Source organism: Convolutriloba macropyga, chromosome 1, assembly GCF_964194025.1.
Source record: "Convolutriloba macropyga chromosome 1, txConMacr16.3, whole genome shotgun sequence".
Classification (NCBI taxonomy): Eukaryota; Metazoa; Xenacoelomorpha; order Acoela; family Convolutidae; genus Convolutriloba; species Convolutriloba macropyga.
Genome location: NC_134468.1, coordinates 85,469,062 through 85,486,561, shown reverse-complemented (window position 1 = coordinate 85,486,561; position 17,500 = coordinate 85,469,062). Strand labels below are relative to the sequence as shown.

At 34.7% G+C, this 17,500-nt stretch overlaps 2 protein-coding genes across 3 annotated transcripts in view; one reads left to right on the top strand and one right to left on the bottom strand.

Annotated features, from left to right (window-relative positions):
* The window catches only part of LOC142343819 (uncharacterized), a 275,679-nt gene that overhangs the window by 255,277 nt on the left and 2,902 nt on the right, over window positions 1–17,500 (top strand). The window lies entirely within an intron of this gene.
* On the bottom strand, window positions 10,018–16,274 carry LOC142344285 (uncharacterized). Its single transcript, XM_075395870.1, has 4 exons — window positions 16,218–16,274; window positions 15,376–15,837; window positions 12,642–12,803; window positions 10,018–10,245 (listed from the first exon to the last, which is right to left on the bottom strand). The coding sequence occupies exons 1-4, from the start codon at window positions 16,272–16,274 to the stop codon at window positions 10,201–10,203; spliced, it is 726 nt and encodes a 241-aa protein (XP_075251985.1). The 3' UTR covers window positions 10,018–10,200.

Here is a 17,500-nt window from a genome sequence, read left to right as displayed (position 1 = left end):
CAAATTTTGAGTGGCTCTTATGTATTTAACTTACAAGTAATATGATTGTTATAAAATCACAATAGCTGTCATGAACCGAAAAGTAGAAATTATTGAATCTACAATCTATCTTTGCTCTGTAACCAAACAAATCAATACTTATCTATTTTACCAATGGAAACATCGCAAGTATAATTTGAAAGAAGGTGAACGTAAAAGTCCAAAAACCTAGGTTGGGGGTTCGATTTTTTGCTCCATCAGATAGAAAAAATAATTTAAAATTAAAAAATTTCAATAATTTCACTTTTTTTGCCTTCTTTGAACTTTCCAGTTTCATTTGCACTCAACTATTTTTTTTGAAACGTCGCAAGAAAAATATGGAAGAAGGTGAAAGTAAGAGTTCGAAAACCTAGGTTGGGGGGGTCGATTTTTTGCTCCGTCATATAGAAAAAATGAATTAAAATTAAAAAATTTCAATATTTTCACTATTTTTTGCTTTCTTTGAACTTTCCTGTTTCATTTGCACGCAACTAATTTTTTGGGAACATCGCAAGTATAATTTGAAAGAAGGTAAACGTAAGAGTCCAAAAACCTAGGTTGGGGGGTCGATTTTTTGCTCCATCACATAGAAAAAATCATTTGAATTTAAAAAATTTCAAAATTTTCACTATTTTTTGCCTTCTTTGAACTTTCGGGTTTCATTTGCACGCAACTACTTTTTTTGAAACGTCGCAGAATAATATGGGAGAAGGTGAAATTAAGAGTTCAAAAACCTAGGTTGGGGGGGTCGATTTTTTGCTCCATCATAAAGAAAAAATGATTTAAAATTAAAAAATTTCAATATTTTCACTATTTTTTGCCTTCTTTGAACTTTCCAGTTTCACTTCCGCGCAACTAATTTTTTGGAAACGTCACATGTATAATTTGAAAGAAGGTGAACGTAAAAGTCCAAAAACCTAGGTTGGGGGGGTCGATTTTTTGCTCCATCATAAAGAAAAAATGATTTAAAATTAAAAAATTTCAATATTTTCACTATTTTTTGCTTTCTTTGCACTTTCCAGTTTCATTTGCACGCAACTAATTTTTTGGAAACATCGCAAGTATAATTTGAAAGAAGGTGAACGTAAAAGTCCAAAAACCTAGGTTGGGGGTTCGATTTTTTGCTCCATCAGATAGAAAAAATGATTTAAAATTAAAAAATTTCAATAATTTCACTTTTTTTTGCCTTCTTTGAACTTTCCAGTTTCATTTGCACGCAACTATTTTTTTTGAAACGTCGCAAGAATAATATGGAAGAAGGTGAAAGTAAGAGTTCAAAAACCTAGGTTGGGGGGTCGATTTTTTGCTCCGTCATATAGAAAAAATGAATTAAAATTAAAAAATTTCAATATTTTCACTATTTTTTGCTTTCTTTGAACTTTCCTGTGTCATTTGCACGCAACTAATTTTTTGGAAACATCGCAAGTATAATTTGAAAGAAGGTGAACGTAAGAGTCCAAAAACCTAGGTTGGGGGGGTCGATTTTTGCTCCATCACATAGAAAGAATCATTTGAATTTAAAAAATTTCAAAATTTTCACTATTTTTTGCCTTCTTTGAACTTTCTAGTTTCATTTGCACGCAACTATTTTTTTTGAAACGTCGCAAGAATAATTTGGGAGAAGGTGAAAGTAAGAGTTCAAAAACCTAGGTTGGGGGGGTCGATTTTTTGCTCCATCATAAAGAAAAAATGATTTAAAATTAAAAAACTTCAATATTTTCACTATTTTTTGTCTTCTTTGAACTTTCCAGTTTCACTTCCGCGCAACTAATTTTTTGGAAACATCATAAGTATAATTTGAAAGAAGGTGAACGTAAAAGTCCAAAAACCTAGGTTGGGGGGGTCGATTTTTTGCTCCATCATAAAGAAAAAATGATTTAAAATTAAAAAATTTCAATATTTTCACTATTTTTTGCTTTCTTTGCACTTTCCAGTTTCATTTGCACGCAACTAATTTTTTGGAAACATCGCAAGTATAATTTGAACGAAGGTGAACGTAAAAGTCCAAAAACCTAGGTTGGGGGTCGATTTTTTGCTCCATCATAAAGAAAAAATGATTTAAATTTAAAAAATTTCAATATTTTCACTATTTTTTGCTTTCTTTGCACTTTCCAGTTTCATTTGCACGCAACTAATTTTTTGGAAACATCACAAGTCTAATTTGAAAGAAGGTGAAAGTAAGAGTTCAAAAACCTAGGTTGGGGGGGTCGATTTTTTGCTCCATCATAAAGAAAAAATGATTTAAAATTAAAAAATTTCAATATTTTCACTATTTTTTGCTTTATTTGCACTTTCCAGTTTCATTTGCACGCAACTAATTTTTTGGAAACATCGCAAGTATAATTTCAAGGAAGGGGAACGTAAAAGTCCAAAAACCTAGGTTGGGGGGGGGTCGATTTTTTGCTCCATCATAAAGAAAAAACGATTAAAATTAAAAAATTTCAATATTTTCACTATTTTTTGCTTTCTTTGCACTTTCCAGGTTCATTTGCACGCAACTAATTTTTTGGAAACATCGCAAGTATAATTTGAAAGAAGGTGAACGTAAAAATCCAAAAACCTAGGTTGGGGGGGTCGATTTTTTGCTCCATCATAAAGAAAATATGATTTAAAATTAAAAAATTTTAATATTTTCACTATTTTTTGCCTTCTTTGAACTTTCCAGTTTCATTTGCACGCAACTATTTTTTTTGAAACGTCGCAAGAATAATATGGAAGAAGGTGAAAGTAAGAGTTCAAAAACCTAGGTTGGGGGGGTCGATTTTTTGCTCCGTCATATAGAAAAAATGAATTAAAATTAAAAAATTTCAATATTTTCACTATTTTTTGCTTTCTTTGAACTTTCCTGTTTCATTTGCACGCAACTAATTTTTTGGAAACATCGCAAGTATAATTTGAAAGAAGGTGAACGTAAGAGTTCAAAAACCCAGGTTTGGGGGGTCGATTTTTTGCTCCATCACATAGAAAAAATCATTTGAATTTAAAAAATTTCAACATTTTCACTATTTTTTGCCTTCTTTGAACTTTCCAGTTTCACTTCCACGCAACTAATTTTTTGGAAACATCACAAGTCTAATTTGAAAGAAGGTGAAAGTAAGAGTTCAAAAATCTAGGTTGGGGGGTCGATTTGTTGCTCCATCATAAAGAAAAAATGATTTAAAATTAAAAAAATTTCATAATTTTCACTTTTTTTTGCTTTCTTTGCACTTTCCAGTTTCATTTGCACGCAACTATTTTTTTTTGAAACGTCGCAAGTAAAATATGGAAGAAGGTGAAAGTAAGAGTTTAAAAACCTAGGTTGGGGAGTCGATTTTTTGCTCCATCATATAGAAAAAATCATTTAAAATTAAAATTTTTTATCAGAATGAGTACTTGATCATTGGCGCCTCGAATCTTTGGGACGCCAAGGAGTATCTTGAGCAAGATCTGCTCTTGCAAGAATTCGGGTGAGAAAACTCTGTTGCTGCATATCTGAATATTGCTTGCTTAAACTGGCTCAAAAAAGTGTTTTTATAGTGTAAAATACGATGGAGAAGGAGGTCGACGATGTCAACATTTAATGAGCCTTGTAACAGACGCAAGGCAATACAAAGGTGTATTTGTGATTGTCGGAGATAATGATGCAAAAACCAAATCTGTGCAATATATTTCTTTGAAATTCATGGAGTTTCGAGATGCAATTTGGCCCACGAAAGTCATTTTTGCAGGGAACATGCGAAGGAAAGACTTGCCCCCAGAAATGGTGTCTAAAAACAATATGTTCCTGAAGAACCGATTAGGAAGTCAACTTAAAAGTACTAGAATAGTCAGAAGGGAAGATTTCGATGATAATTGTAGATACCACTTCGATAAGTATGGAGAAGGGTATCGCCATATGGCAGCCCTAATCCTCTCAGTGATCCGAGAATTTGATAGTTCCTAAATAGTTTTGTACATTGTTATCAGATTTTGACTCTTAATGCTTCTATCCGCTTTAATTGATGTCATTTGTTCGGTCTTTGTCCTTCCTAGAAGCTGTCATGTATTCAAGTGTATTTTGTTTGTTTTCAGTATCGGCCGGCTCGCTTTCCTTTGTTTCAGGTCCATTTTACTTTGCTTGCAACCTTTCGTAACTCTGAGGGCCTCTGCTGATGAAGATGGAGATTTACGAGTCACCCTCTTCACTTATTCAGACTTCAGTGAAGCCTCTGCAGCAACTTTTCCCGGCTGCAACTGAAGACTCATTGATGACAAGGTCACGTACGTGCACCGGGGAGAATACAGAGAATGGCGAGGAGAGTTTAAAAGTGAAAGTGACCTGTGTGTCCATGTGAAAGTGAACTCAAACTTCAATTCATTCACTTCAAAGTGAAACTCTTCAATTCATTCATTCATTCAATTCATTTAATTCACTTTCAATTCAATTTAATTCATATTTTTCACTTTTTTCCACATTTTATTCATTTTATATTCTTAACTAGATATTTTCCGTTGATGCTTTTTACTAGAGTCAGAGTCATCATAGCGCATGTAAACGCAGTTTTGAGTAACAAACTGTAGTCATGAGTATAGAGTAGAGCACGTTTTAATTGCCACTTGAGAGAACACTTAAGTAAATAATACAGGCGAGCAATTATAATTATGCTGCACAGATGCAAATCCGTCGCCTTCGGTTCATGCCTAGATGAAAGTCAGCCGCTTTTTATTCATGTGCCGCTAAATTTCAGCCACCTTATAATAATGCCCAGATAAAATTCAGCCGCGCTTTATTGCTGCTCAGATAAAATTCATATAAACAAAATCATGCCCTAATGAGTCATCTTTTAAAACAGACTATAAATTCCCAAAACTGACATGGACAGAACAAGTGTCAGGCAAAAAATCAGAATGAAAAATTTAATGTTACAGCGCTGGATTAGTCGTAGACCAAGGTACGGGTGAGTTAAATCAATTTAGGGATCTATTCTGTTTCGCCCCCCCCCCCAGCTTCGTGAGCATAAATCTTTTATGACCCTCAGGCGCACGGGCTATTTTCTTACATGGTAACGTGCTATACATCAACATATAATTTGTAACTGGGAGTCATAAAAAACACTGGGGGGGGGACAGAATAGATCCCAAATTAGTTATCATCGTAATCTGGGTTATTAAGTCAGAGTCATTTTATATAATCTTGATATTGTTCCTGATATTGTTTCGTATTGTCCCGGATTTGTTCAGCTACCCTAGGTTTTAGCACCGAAATCGAAGACTCAATTTTAGTTCGAGCCAAAGTTGAGGAGAATGAACAAGTTCGAGTCAATTTGTTTTCCTCCAAGATATTGGCCAGGGATGGTGTTTTCATAAACTGAGGCCCAGTTCCAAGTCATTATATAGGAAGCATTCAAAGAGCAGGGGATGCAATCTGTTCCCAACCCCCCCCCCCCCACCCCGCCCCATCACTACCCACCCTCACCATACCGTTTATGTTGAAGTTTAGCAAAATTTATACGCTGTTGCACTTAAGTTACAGAAAACTGTACCTGTGTATGAAAACACTGGAACTTTAGTACACATTATAGAAATGTCCCTTTTCAATGGACCGCTCGGTAGTTTAATCAATTTAACAGATGCGATTTCCGGACGGAAGTGAAGACTAGAAGCGAGTATCTGACTTCAGTTTAAAACACGCACGTTCAAGTTTTACAATGCCGAAAGTCGCGAGTGCCAGAAGTTGAAATGCCAGAAGTTCCTTTATACTTAGCCAGAAGTTGAAATGCCAGAAGTTCCTATATACTTAGCCAGAAGTTGAAATTTTTAAAAATTGACTCCAAAAAATCTAAAAAGCGTTCTTTATTTAAAATTAATTGTACAATTATCAAATAGAACTCCAGTAAAAAAAACGTATTTGGTATGTCAATTTGAGACATCTCGTATTCAATTGTTGAATCACTTTCAAATCCATATTTTTCAACGATTTGGCTCATTGCCAATACTAACTCTTCATCTTCTTCAATGATATCCTCCCGTGGAAGCTAACGCTTCCACGGGAGGATATCATTGCTGGTCGTGAGAGAATCTCACTTGTTTGCCTTTTGCGTTTCTCCGATCTCTGATATTCGCGAACTGCGAAGTCTGATCTGTGGCCACAGAATTTTTTTATGGAATTATCATCAAATCCATGATTATATAAAACGGTAGTGGCAGAAGCTCTCAAAGAATGACCGCTTCATAATTTGGTAGCATCCCAACCTGCTTCTTTTGCAATATTTGGAATGATGGAAGCCAGAGTGTTTACAACAATTGTCTAGTTGCGAACCAGTTTTTTTCGCTTTCGTTTTCTCGTGGTCTACAATCAAAAAAATTTGGATTTCGGGGAAATTTTTTTCAAGTACTTTTCGATAATTTCAACAGCACAGTGTGATCGACCAGTTGAGAAGATTGTTCCCGTTTTTCCTTTGTATTTAACATGTTTCAGTCCCCTATTATTATTTTCTGACAAATCTTCTTGGTGTATTATTTTTTTGTTTGGTCCGTTACCATCAATTTTTATTTGGCTTCCCATTCCGTGGCGAAAATAATGGTGTTCTCGACGACTTCTTAGAGCAAAGTGCTTACCAACTAAGAAATAAACTATTCGTAATAGTTTTTTTTGGTTCTTTCCATCCTAGAATATTTTTCCCCAAAGTTCTTGTTCCATTTGTTCAGTAATAATTCCTGCTTGTCTTGGAGCAGTAAGGTGGCCACTTGATGTTAAGTTTTTCATTTTCTGATCAAGAGATTTACGAAAATCATGAAAATCATTGTCCTCCAATATTTTGAGTGTTTTATCGACACGTTCGTTGATATATATTTGAATCATCATTGCATTGTTGTAAGGAGTGCTTGGGTGATATTCCTCCCCTTTAACTGTTCGAATTTCTTGAAAAGATTTTTTTCCGTATTTTTTTGCTACTGTTTGTTGGTGCATATAATTCTTTCCCCTGACAGGATTTTGATTTTGGTTTCTTCATTATGTAATGTTAATTGTGCACTTTCTGGTTTACGCGATGATGAGAGTACTGATGGGTGGGAGGTGTGTTCTTGCAAAACGAAAAAAAAGTCCTGGGTATAGAGAAACGGAAAAAATCCATTGAATGAAATGACAAAGGTATTGGTCGGCTAGGTCAAGACTCCTAGCAAAAATCATATCAATAGATGTCTCTATCAATAGATGTCTCAAAAAATTCGGGGTCTTCCTTTTTTTAACCTGAATCCATCCTTTCCACAGATTCTCCAACCATCAAATCTTGTCGCATGTTGTTTTTGGAAGAATGGAATAATCATCGGTCATTCTTTTTCAGGGACAATTGGCCTTTGCATCAATCGGAAGAAAACTCCTATTTTGATTGTTTAATCGGTTGAAATTACTTCCGCAAAGCTTCCGACTGAACTTGCACAGTGCTTGTTTTAAAATGTTTACGTGACTCTGCAGAAGTTACTTCGAAACTCTGATATTAAATCTCGAACCGCTTCGCAGTTCTCGATAAACGCCAGAATTTCTCACTGACTTCAAGCAGAGTCACGTAACCATTACTCCTAGTTTCTTGACTTCTCCGTCTCGTTTAGTGCGTAGCGTATTTCTTTGCTCTTTCTGTCGTTGTTCTCATTCTCAACGTACACGAAGTCGTAAAACAGAAAGTTTTTGTAATTCTTCTTGCTTTTTAAGCATTCTAGCTAATTGAGCCGTTTCATAAATTATTATCACCAGAATGAAACCGAGCTAGCTGGTTAGGCTCAGGTTAAAAGCGTTTTAATATTTTGAACATATACTTGCAAAAACAGTTTCCATCTTTTCCTTTTTTCAAATTTGAATCCACCCCCTCCTGTTAAGTTAGGCAACCCCGAGTTAAAGATCAATGCCGTTACTTAGAAAATAAGTAAGAAAAAATAGAGTGCTCTTCTATAGTGTACGCGGACAAACACGTTCTGAGAACAAACAATTTAAGGGAGCACTGTTCTCGTCTAGGAGAAAAAATGGGTCCCTGTACTCATCTGGGAAAGAATGTAGAAAACTGCCAATTTTGCATTCTCTGCCTACCAGATTATAGAACACTACAAGCTAGAAACAGCCACGCACTAAGCTAGAAACAGCCACGCATTAGAAAAAAATTCACATATATTAGCATTACGATATAGATTAGCATTACGATATAGCATTACGATATAGATATTGGAATCCAACGTGAACTATACTCAAAGCAGTGAAGTGAAATAATCAGCAAAGAAAGTGATTTAAGTCTGAAGGGTAAAATAAGGAACTAAATAAATTTTCGTATAAAGATTTAATGCATTAACTAAATAATTTGTAATTTTTAAAGACAGATTCCAAAAGATGGAGTTTCTAAGACTTACCTTGTACAACTTTTCGGTTCGTTTATCGAGTTTTACGGCTGTTTCTCATGCTGAAGCACGTTTGTTCACTACTCGAACTTTGACTGCTTATGAACTGATTTTGTTTTCAAACATGGGGCATTAAAAAAAGATCTTTTAGTGTCTAATGTTCATTGTTTACTAATCTCTAATGATGTTCACAAAACGCTGGTTTTTTTTTTTACTTTGACAGACTTTCCATTCTCAACAAAGTCCTAATGCAAACTAACACCAAATCCCCTCACACCGACCCCAACCCAATTATCTGCAAACCCCGCCCTTATTTGCCACGCCCCATCTCAAGCAACCTTAACTCCTTGGCACCAACCCACTCCTAATTCCAATTCACTCGCACTCACTACTCCAATCTCAATCAAAGACTACATATCAGCAATAACGGTCAAACAAGAAACGATGTTGATTTTTTTGAAAAAATCATTTTGCCGTTATTTTTTTTTTCAATTCTTTGTACCCAAATTAACCGAACTACAAATTACCACGCCTAAACTACAACCCCACCTATTCAAAATTCTCCGACCCGCACACAATTACTCTCTTCTATATCTCCAAAAATCTCATTACCTCAAGGTTATTTGAGCTTATGAAATCTATTTTTCTTGATATGAGAAGTTCTCTTGCAAGAAGTTTTTCCCGCTTTGTTATTCCGGGTTTGTTTTCGGCATTTCTTCCAGTAAAATTTTTCTGCACTTTCAATTTGTTTTCAAGTCCTGGATTAGTTTTGATTCTTAGTTTGAGTTAGTATGAGACTTTCCGTGGTGTTTCGGTTATGTTTTTCAATGTTCAATTTTTTTTCCCTAAATAGGTAGTTTTTAGCACGAAAGACCTTGTCAATGGCATTGTGTGGAATTGTCTGAAATAGATATTTCGTCACGATGTTTTTTTTTTTCGTTTTTTCAAGGTTGTGAGCAAATGGTTTTGTGTCTAAGCCTTTCACTTTTGACACATTGATAGAATTAGGTCTACATGTGAAAAACAATTAGAGATTCAATTTTTTTTGCTGTTTTCCGCTTCTGGGTGCTTCACCACCTCGACCAGATTAAAAGCAAGAGCCATTAAAGAGTAGGTCATTTTGCTTGTCACAAACATCCCTCCAGCTAAAAACCGAACATTAACAAAACTGACAGTAGATATTTAAACTGAATACATTTATAAAAAGTAATGAATTAATTAAAACGAAGTGATATAATTTGACCACTAATTACTGTTGAAAGTATATAAACAACAGAGGCATTCGTTAAAAATGTCAAAAACGGAAAATATTGTCTGTGTGTGTGAAAATTTACTGTCACACCTGTACCATTAACGATGATGTTTAGCACAATTTATGCGTTGCGACACTTTAAGTTATAAAAAAACGGCGCCTGAGTATGAAAAGCCTGGAACTTTAGTACCCACCATAGGACAGAGGGGGGGGGGGGTATTGAAAGAAAATGTCTCGTTTCAAAGACAGCTCGACCGTATAATTAATTAAACGGATCTATTCTGTTCGCCCTACCCCCCCCCCCCCAGCTTAGTGGGAATATATGTTTTATGACCCCCAGGCGCACGTGCATTATTTCTACATAGTAACGTGCTATATAACAACACATAATTGGTAACTGGGGCTAATTTAGAAAAAAAACACTGGGGGGGGGGGGCAGAAGAAATAAACAGAAGCGAGATCAAACAGTGTTAAAGATTTCCATCTGAGTTGGTTAAGTTGACCTCGAAGGAATGTCTAGCGAGGATCTGACTTCAGTTTCTAGTTTCTTGACTTCTGTATCTCTTTGAGTTTCGTTTGTAGTGTGTCTTTTAGCTGTTTCTGTTATTGCTCTCATTCTCAAAGTACATGAAGTCCTGAAACAAAGTTTTCTGTAATTCTTCTTGCTTCCTTGGCATTGTAATTAATTTTGTCGTTTCATAAGTTTGTTTGACCAGGTTCAGGTTAGCCGCTAACCGGTTTAACCGCTAGCCGGTTAGGTTCAGGTTAAAAGCATTTGTATTTTTTTGAAAAAGTGTTTGCAAAAATAGTTTCAATCTTTTCCATTTTTTCCATTTGTATCCACCCCCCCCCCAGTAAGTTATGCACCCCCAAGATAGAGAGCACGTGCCGTTGCATAGTTAATATTTAAGAAAAAATGTCACGCTATTCTAGGGGGTGCTAGGGGGTACGAGGACACAAACACGTTCTGAGAGCAAACAAATTAAGGAAGCACTGTACTCGTCAGGGAAAAAACAAAAATGGCCAAATTTTGCATTCTCTGTCCCGTAGATTATAAAAATCTACACGCTAGAAACACGCACTAGAAAAGAATTCAAATATATTAGCATCCCTCAAAAAACGAAGTTGAAAAATTTTAAGTTTTTAAAAAAAATTAAATCAATTTTTTTGCAACAATAGCAATCCTGATTTAAGTATGACAGTTTATCATTGATCGAGTCACGAGCTAACGGGATTAAAGCCAACGGTAATAAACGTTTACCAAATCTTTCTAAAATTAAACTTTTTCCGCCAAACTGTTATTGATCAGTTTTAAAGAATATCTAAAAACCCAGTAGTTGAAGGAACCATATTTGTTTTTACTAAGTCTCTCAAAAACACTCTCTTAGAGTAAAGGAAAGGACGTCACAGTATTGGCATGTATCGGGGAAAGCAGATAAAGGCAAAAATATTGTTTTTGAAGAAATCATCCGAGATCATTTTAACTTTCTTTAAATATCATGCCATTTGCTCAAGGACGCCAGGGCTCAATAAAGAGATCTAAAACTAATGTTTTCCATTTTTTGTCACTTTTCAAAAAAACTTTTAGATTATTATTTTTTTTAAATAAAGTAAACTACCAAACACATTAAAAAGTGTTTCAAAGTTTTGAAAAGTGAAGAACTATATTTCTTGAAGCTTGCATCAGTACTATTTGTTTTTCTTGTACGAAATCGTTAATTTTCCTTTCCTCGTCTATAATTTTAGCTAGATGAAATTTACTCGCTGCATAAAATTGCCTGGCACCGTTTCCGATGTAATTTTTCTACTATACTTTTGAAAAATTTTCCCAAAACTTTCGATATATTTTTGAAAAAAAATCTCAAACTCTCTCGAATGATTCTCGCATTTAGAGTAAAAGTTTTCATAACTTTTCGTTTTTAAGACTGGAATCATTAAGATAGAACTGTTTCAGCACAAATTACATTTTAAAATCTTTTAAAACTTTTAAATTTTTGAGGAAATTTGTTCACATTTTCTGTTTCGTATTTACCAAGCAAATAAAATTGTTGGATCATGTCTATCTACTTGTGAGTTTGTTCAGGCAACATTTCATCAATTTAATATCAAAGTTTATAACGGTATATTGCTTAAAAGCGAAAAAAATCACCGGAGTATGTCAATCATAAATTAGAAACTGTCGGTATTCTCGGTTTCCAAAGTAATAAATCATCGATATTTTCTGTTTAAAACTCTAAAAAATGTACACACAAAATTGAGATTCAAGCTATCATCCTTTATCACCATTAGATTAATTGGTCGAGAGCATTTTTTTTCAATAACTCACATTCTCTTCAAAAAAATTAAGAAGTTGCATTTTTTGCCATTGTCAAATAATCCAAATAAACCAAAATGTTTTGCGAATTCTTAAATTTTGATCTTAATTTGTTTAAAAAAAAGTTGTTGGCCGACTGTTCCAATTCTGATAGATGCTAGTAGACTGGACCTTAATTTTTTGTGTACAGAAAAAAAACCCAACGATTTCTTACATTTCGAACAGAACATACCGATGATTTCCTAGTTTATAAACCACTGAGAGCTTCCAGCTTATAGATCAAATGATTTGATGATTTTTTTGCGTTCTATACCAAATACACCGCTGCTTTTTGGCGTCTAAAAAACGTGCTAAACATTTGCGTAAAAAGAAAACGACGATAAAACCGTGAAAACTAAAGCTTTCTTTCGTTTGAAATCGATCGTAACGATAATTTTTATATGATCTACTGGAAAATGGAAGCTTGGTTCTGATGCTGACTGTGCTGAATTTAAATACGATTAAACCGATAATAATCAAGAACTTATTAATGTTATTGAACAAAGATGTTGTTGTTTTTCTCAGCAACTGTCGGCCTAATTTCTTCAAATTTTGACAAAACCTCGGCCCGAGAATTTAGATCCGGAGACGGTTACTAATGATTTGTTACTAACTAACCATTAGTAACCGTCTCCGGCTAGTAGCTGCCATTCGATTTTGGAAAAAAGGTTTTCTTACAATAAGGAAGACAGCCCCGACCATGGCAGCTTTCATCTTCACTTCCAGATCTAGAGGGAACTGGACTCCGAAGTTGTCAGCATCTGTGAAGTACTCTTTGATGAGACCAGAGAATTTTTTGGATATCTTTCCAATCTCTGACTTGCCGTCTGATGCCACAACCTGTGAAATACATGTTTCTGTAAAATTTTTCTCAGTTCCATCATATCTTCTATATTGCAATAGAATCAGTTTAATCTGTGAATTCTTTCCGTTAGTCACCCCAATACGTACTGCCTCGTAGCCTCATTTCTGCGTATCTCCGTAGCACGAATCACAGAGGTTGGAAAACGAGGTTTGTTTAGGTTTTTGCTACAATTTTTAAATTGAAAACTTTAAGACAAAAGTGATCTTTATATTTGTTTTGACCCCTCTTGAGGGGGGAGGAAATATATACTCAAATGTTTTTTTATTCAGACAATTTTGGCCAATCGATATAATAATCCTAGAGAGTTGTGAGTGGTATCATAAGAAAGCCAGTCCAGCGTAAAATATGGAATTATGAAGATTTTTTCAATTTTCGCTTTTTATAAGGAGTTATCAAGTTTCAAAGTTTTGTGAATATTAGACGTATTTCAGCTGCTTTTATTCACATTTTGACCAAATTTTCTACCATTTTGCTAAAATATGTTAAAACTTTTAACTGTAGTGTTATTGATTTTATCTCTAAAGATAAATAAGGGTTGCTGAACTGTTCGATCCGAGTTTTTTGGTTAGAATTAATGCTAATTTTTTCAAAATTCAGACTTTTTTTCGTCTAAAATGGGACCAAATTTGATTTTTTTATCCCACTTGCTTTATATTTGATGGAAGTAGACACCTTAGTATTGCTGCCCGATTCCTTTAGCTCAAAAAAGACCTAGTTGTACTCACGCTGGCTTTAAGGGTCTTCAGGTATTAAAATTTTGCCAATCTTTTGCAAATTTAAATTCGATAATTATACAAATGCACTTTTTATTTTTGAAAAATTGAAAACTTTGTAAATAATTGACCTATTTCGTCCCCATTGCAACAATTGAGCGTTTTTTTAGAAGCACAGCAACATCTGGGCTGATCTTGATCTCACTATGGATCCTTATGATAAAATTTTTTTTTAGATTTTAATGAGGCGCGACTTTTTTTTTCAAAACAATTCCGCTACTCAAATGCTGTTTATTTTAATTACGGACAATACTTTCAATTCAGCTCATTTAAAGACAGATACTATTGACAATAAACAAGTCCCAACGAGATGATATCCTGGCTTCAGAGTTAAGCTCATGGTTTTTATGGCTCTGACAAAATGTTTTCGTTAAAATTTTATGGACTTCTTTCGTTTTGTTTTCACTTCTGATACTTTTTGTAGCCCAATATCTTAGTGTCCCCAATCAAAGATCCAGTAAGCTTTTAGAAAGTATAAAAGAACCCAAACATTTTTTTCTTTTGTTATCTAATGTCTGTTATGACTTTGAATATATTAGTTTTGAGAAAATATCGGTGGATTTTTGAACTTTGCCACTATTTCATCTTATGTTATGGGAAGAAAAGGTCTCAAAACAATCTATTGATTTTGAAGATTACCAGTATTCCTTATTTACTCTACATTAGAAATTGAGCTACTGTTAAAGTCCATTGTCTGAAAGCAGAAGTCAAAATTCAAAAAGAAAGAAGTCAAAGTTCAAGTTATGAACAAACTTTTCATCTAAAGAACCATTTACACCTCTTCGAGTCGTAAAAAGACAGACTGATTCACAACAAATGCTTCAAATTTCACTGGAGGCAATTAAACATTGTATAAATTCTTTCCAAAAATTTTCAACGATTTGGTAAGTTTAATGCGTGTCCCGACAAAACAGTCCCAGAAAAAACAGTCCCAAATAAAATATTGAAACAATTGTAATTATAACCTACGAACAAATAACAAACATAATCTATAAGTTAAGCTTCTGAATGCATTGTTTTCAATTGATATGAATTAGGACTAAACCAAAAACTTGTTTAAAATTACATTATTTGTCAAAAACCATGTTGTAATCAGCTTAATTTTTGGTTCAATGAAATACAATCATATGAATACCTTGAGCGGTTTCTTTCTTAATTGATGTGCACATGTTTGACTCTATCTTTAGTTCGGACTATTTTGTCGGGGGCTGTTTAGTCTGTTTTTTTGGGACTATATTGTCTGGGACTGTTTTGTCTGGGAATATTTTGCTATTTGGGACTGTTTTGTCCGGGGCTGTTTTGTCTGGGACTGTTTTGTCTGGGAATATTTTGCTATTTGGGACTGTTTTGTCTGGGACTGTTTTGTCTGTTCACCGTTTAATGCATTATATTTTAAATTCAGATATACAAAAATGTACAGACCATATCTTTCATGTAATTTCGGTTTTAAAAAACAAAACATTTCACTTGGAGTTTTTAAATTTTGTCTATGATATTTTGCAGTTAATCAATATGCTTTTAAGTTGTGATATACGAAAATTTTATTACCACTTAATCTTCATCTTAAGATATACAACTTAATCTTTTATGCAAAATGGATAAAAAACTCTTCACTTGACATAGTTCAGTTATCTATGCACCCTTGGCAACCGCAATATCGTCTCAGAACAGCACTCAAACCAGTAATCACTCAAATGATTTCGCGATAAAAAAACAAAAGAAAAATGTTTTTTTTTTTAAAAAAAAAGAGGTTTAGCTTATCCAAAGTTCTTACCGTAAAATCTTGCTCACAACACCACGCCCCTTGACACACGCAAATAGGACCCTTGATGAACAGCTCGGCTCCTCCCTTGCAATAATTTCTGTTCATGTAATTCGGGGACGAGAGCGAATTCGCACTTCCTCCGAATTGTACCGAAGATCGGGCAAAAACTGGTAGTTGCTTCGGGTGCGTGTTTGTGGCGAGGGAGTTTGAATTGGGAAAGGGTTGGAGATAGTTGTTTGCATTGTTTACAGGTGTTGCGTCGGTTGTTGCTGCTACTGGGTCGTCTGCGGACGCTGCTTCGTATGCTGGAGGTGATTGGGTTATTGGGTCCGCGGGTTGTTCGGTGTGAACGACTGAGCCTCCGATTGAGTCTTTTGGGTCTGGATTGCACTTGACGGTGGAAGATTCGGTGGAAGAGTGGATTACAAACCTAGAACAAATTGACAACGAAAGTTTTAACCTTTTAGAGTACTTAGTGAATTGAAACTAGTATAATATCTCTATAACATCGGTTCTTGTTATGAAACCGTGAGATATACGCACTTTTTCAATGAACTATGATAGCTGTATATTCGAAAAAAAAATCCGGATCTTTCCTATTGTAGCCCCTACGCGAAATTATAACCGCCTTAATGGGGAACTATAATAGAAAATACCCATTTTTCCTAGTCAATAAACGATTTTAATCTTGCAATTACAGAGATCTTTTCAGAAATCTTACCAAAATTTTATGTCAAGGTTTTCAACAAGAATAAAAACATACTGAAGGCATCCCAAGTTTTGTTACAAGAATTAAGTAGTTTTCAAGATGTATCAGTTTTGTTTCAATGCATAACAACGCAGAGTTATACCCAAATCGTCAGGGGCAAAATTGCCCGAACGGTGTATCTCCTGTTCGTATTTACCATGTTAAAACATTGAAAATGCAACAATATTCCGAAAAATAGTAATTTAGTACAACCGAGCAATATTGAAGGGAATTGCGCCACCCCTGTTTAAAAAGTGTCCAAATTTTAACCGCGGTATTGAGATACAAGCTGTGTACCCTATTTTTGGCACGCTATCGATAACTATTTTGCTCCATCTAGGTATCTCTTTTTCGCAATCAGCGTAACCCAATTCCGCGCTGAACGTATCTAATTTTTGCACTAAATGAAATTATAATCTGCATATCCACCAAGTTTAATGTTTAATGCGCACCTTTCAGCATGTAAAAGTGATATAAAGTTTTACTAGTTGATAGCAATTAAAAGCGATCAATAGTGCTTTAAAGGTTCATAAAATACCATTAGGGCTCAAATTTACCAAAAAGTTTTTGATTTGTCTGAAATGTAGTGAAATGTAGGGCGGGAACTGGGATTGACGTCATCACACACTCCTCAAGTGTTTTTGTAGGTATTTGTCGGGAATATTGAATTTTAACAAAATTTTCTTGCTGATCTTTTACAATTAGCCTCTAAAGTCATTGATTTATACGAAACTTGGGAGCAGGTAAAAAAAGCAAATCTAAAAAACACCAACAACTAGTTAAGGTTACTTCAAAATTGGCGACAATTTTTCTAATTCTTGTCTCTAACCACCAAAGGCCCTCTCAAAAAAGAAACAAAAATAAATGCGCACTTACCATCTCTGGATTCAAGTCATGGCATCACTTGGTGGCCGTGCACCTATTCACGACAAAATCAGCTTAGGTGGGGCAGGGGCCCTGCCGATCTCTAAATTAAATACCTTACACCGAATTTTGAAAAAATTGACGATTTCGAAAACTAATCAACCGGTTTTCCGAATTTTTGCATGTGGCTCCGATGTGACATGAGAACAAAAAGTCCCTTTGTGAACTTTTTCGCCCAATTTCTCCTTCATGTACTTTTTGGGCAAAAAAGGCAAAAGTGGTCAAATTTCAGTTTTTCGAAAAAATGTGAATTTTAGAAAAAGTTCCGACTCCAATAGTGTGGCATACGTGTCTGCTATTGGATGACCAAACACTATGACTAGAATAATCAAGGGGATAAAAAGTAAAAATTTTGAGAAAACTTGCATTTTTTTGAACATTAGCTCCTCCGAAATCATGATTTCTAGCTTTTCCTCAGAAACCACGGATTTCTGTGCCTAGTTGATAAAAGCAAAGTTGTCT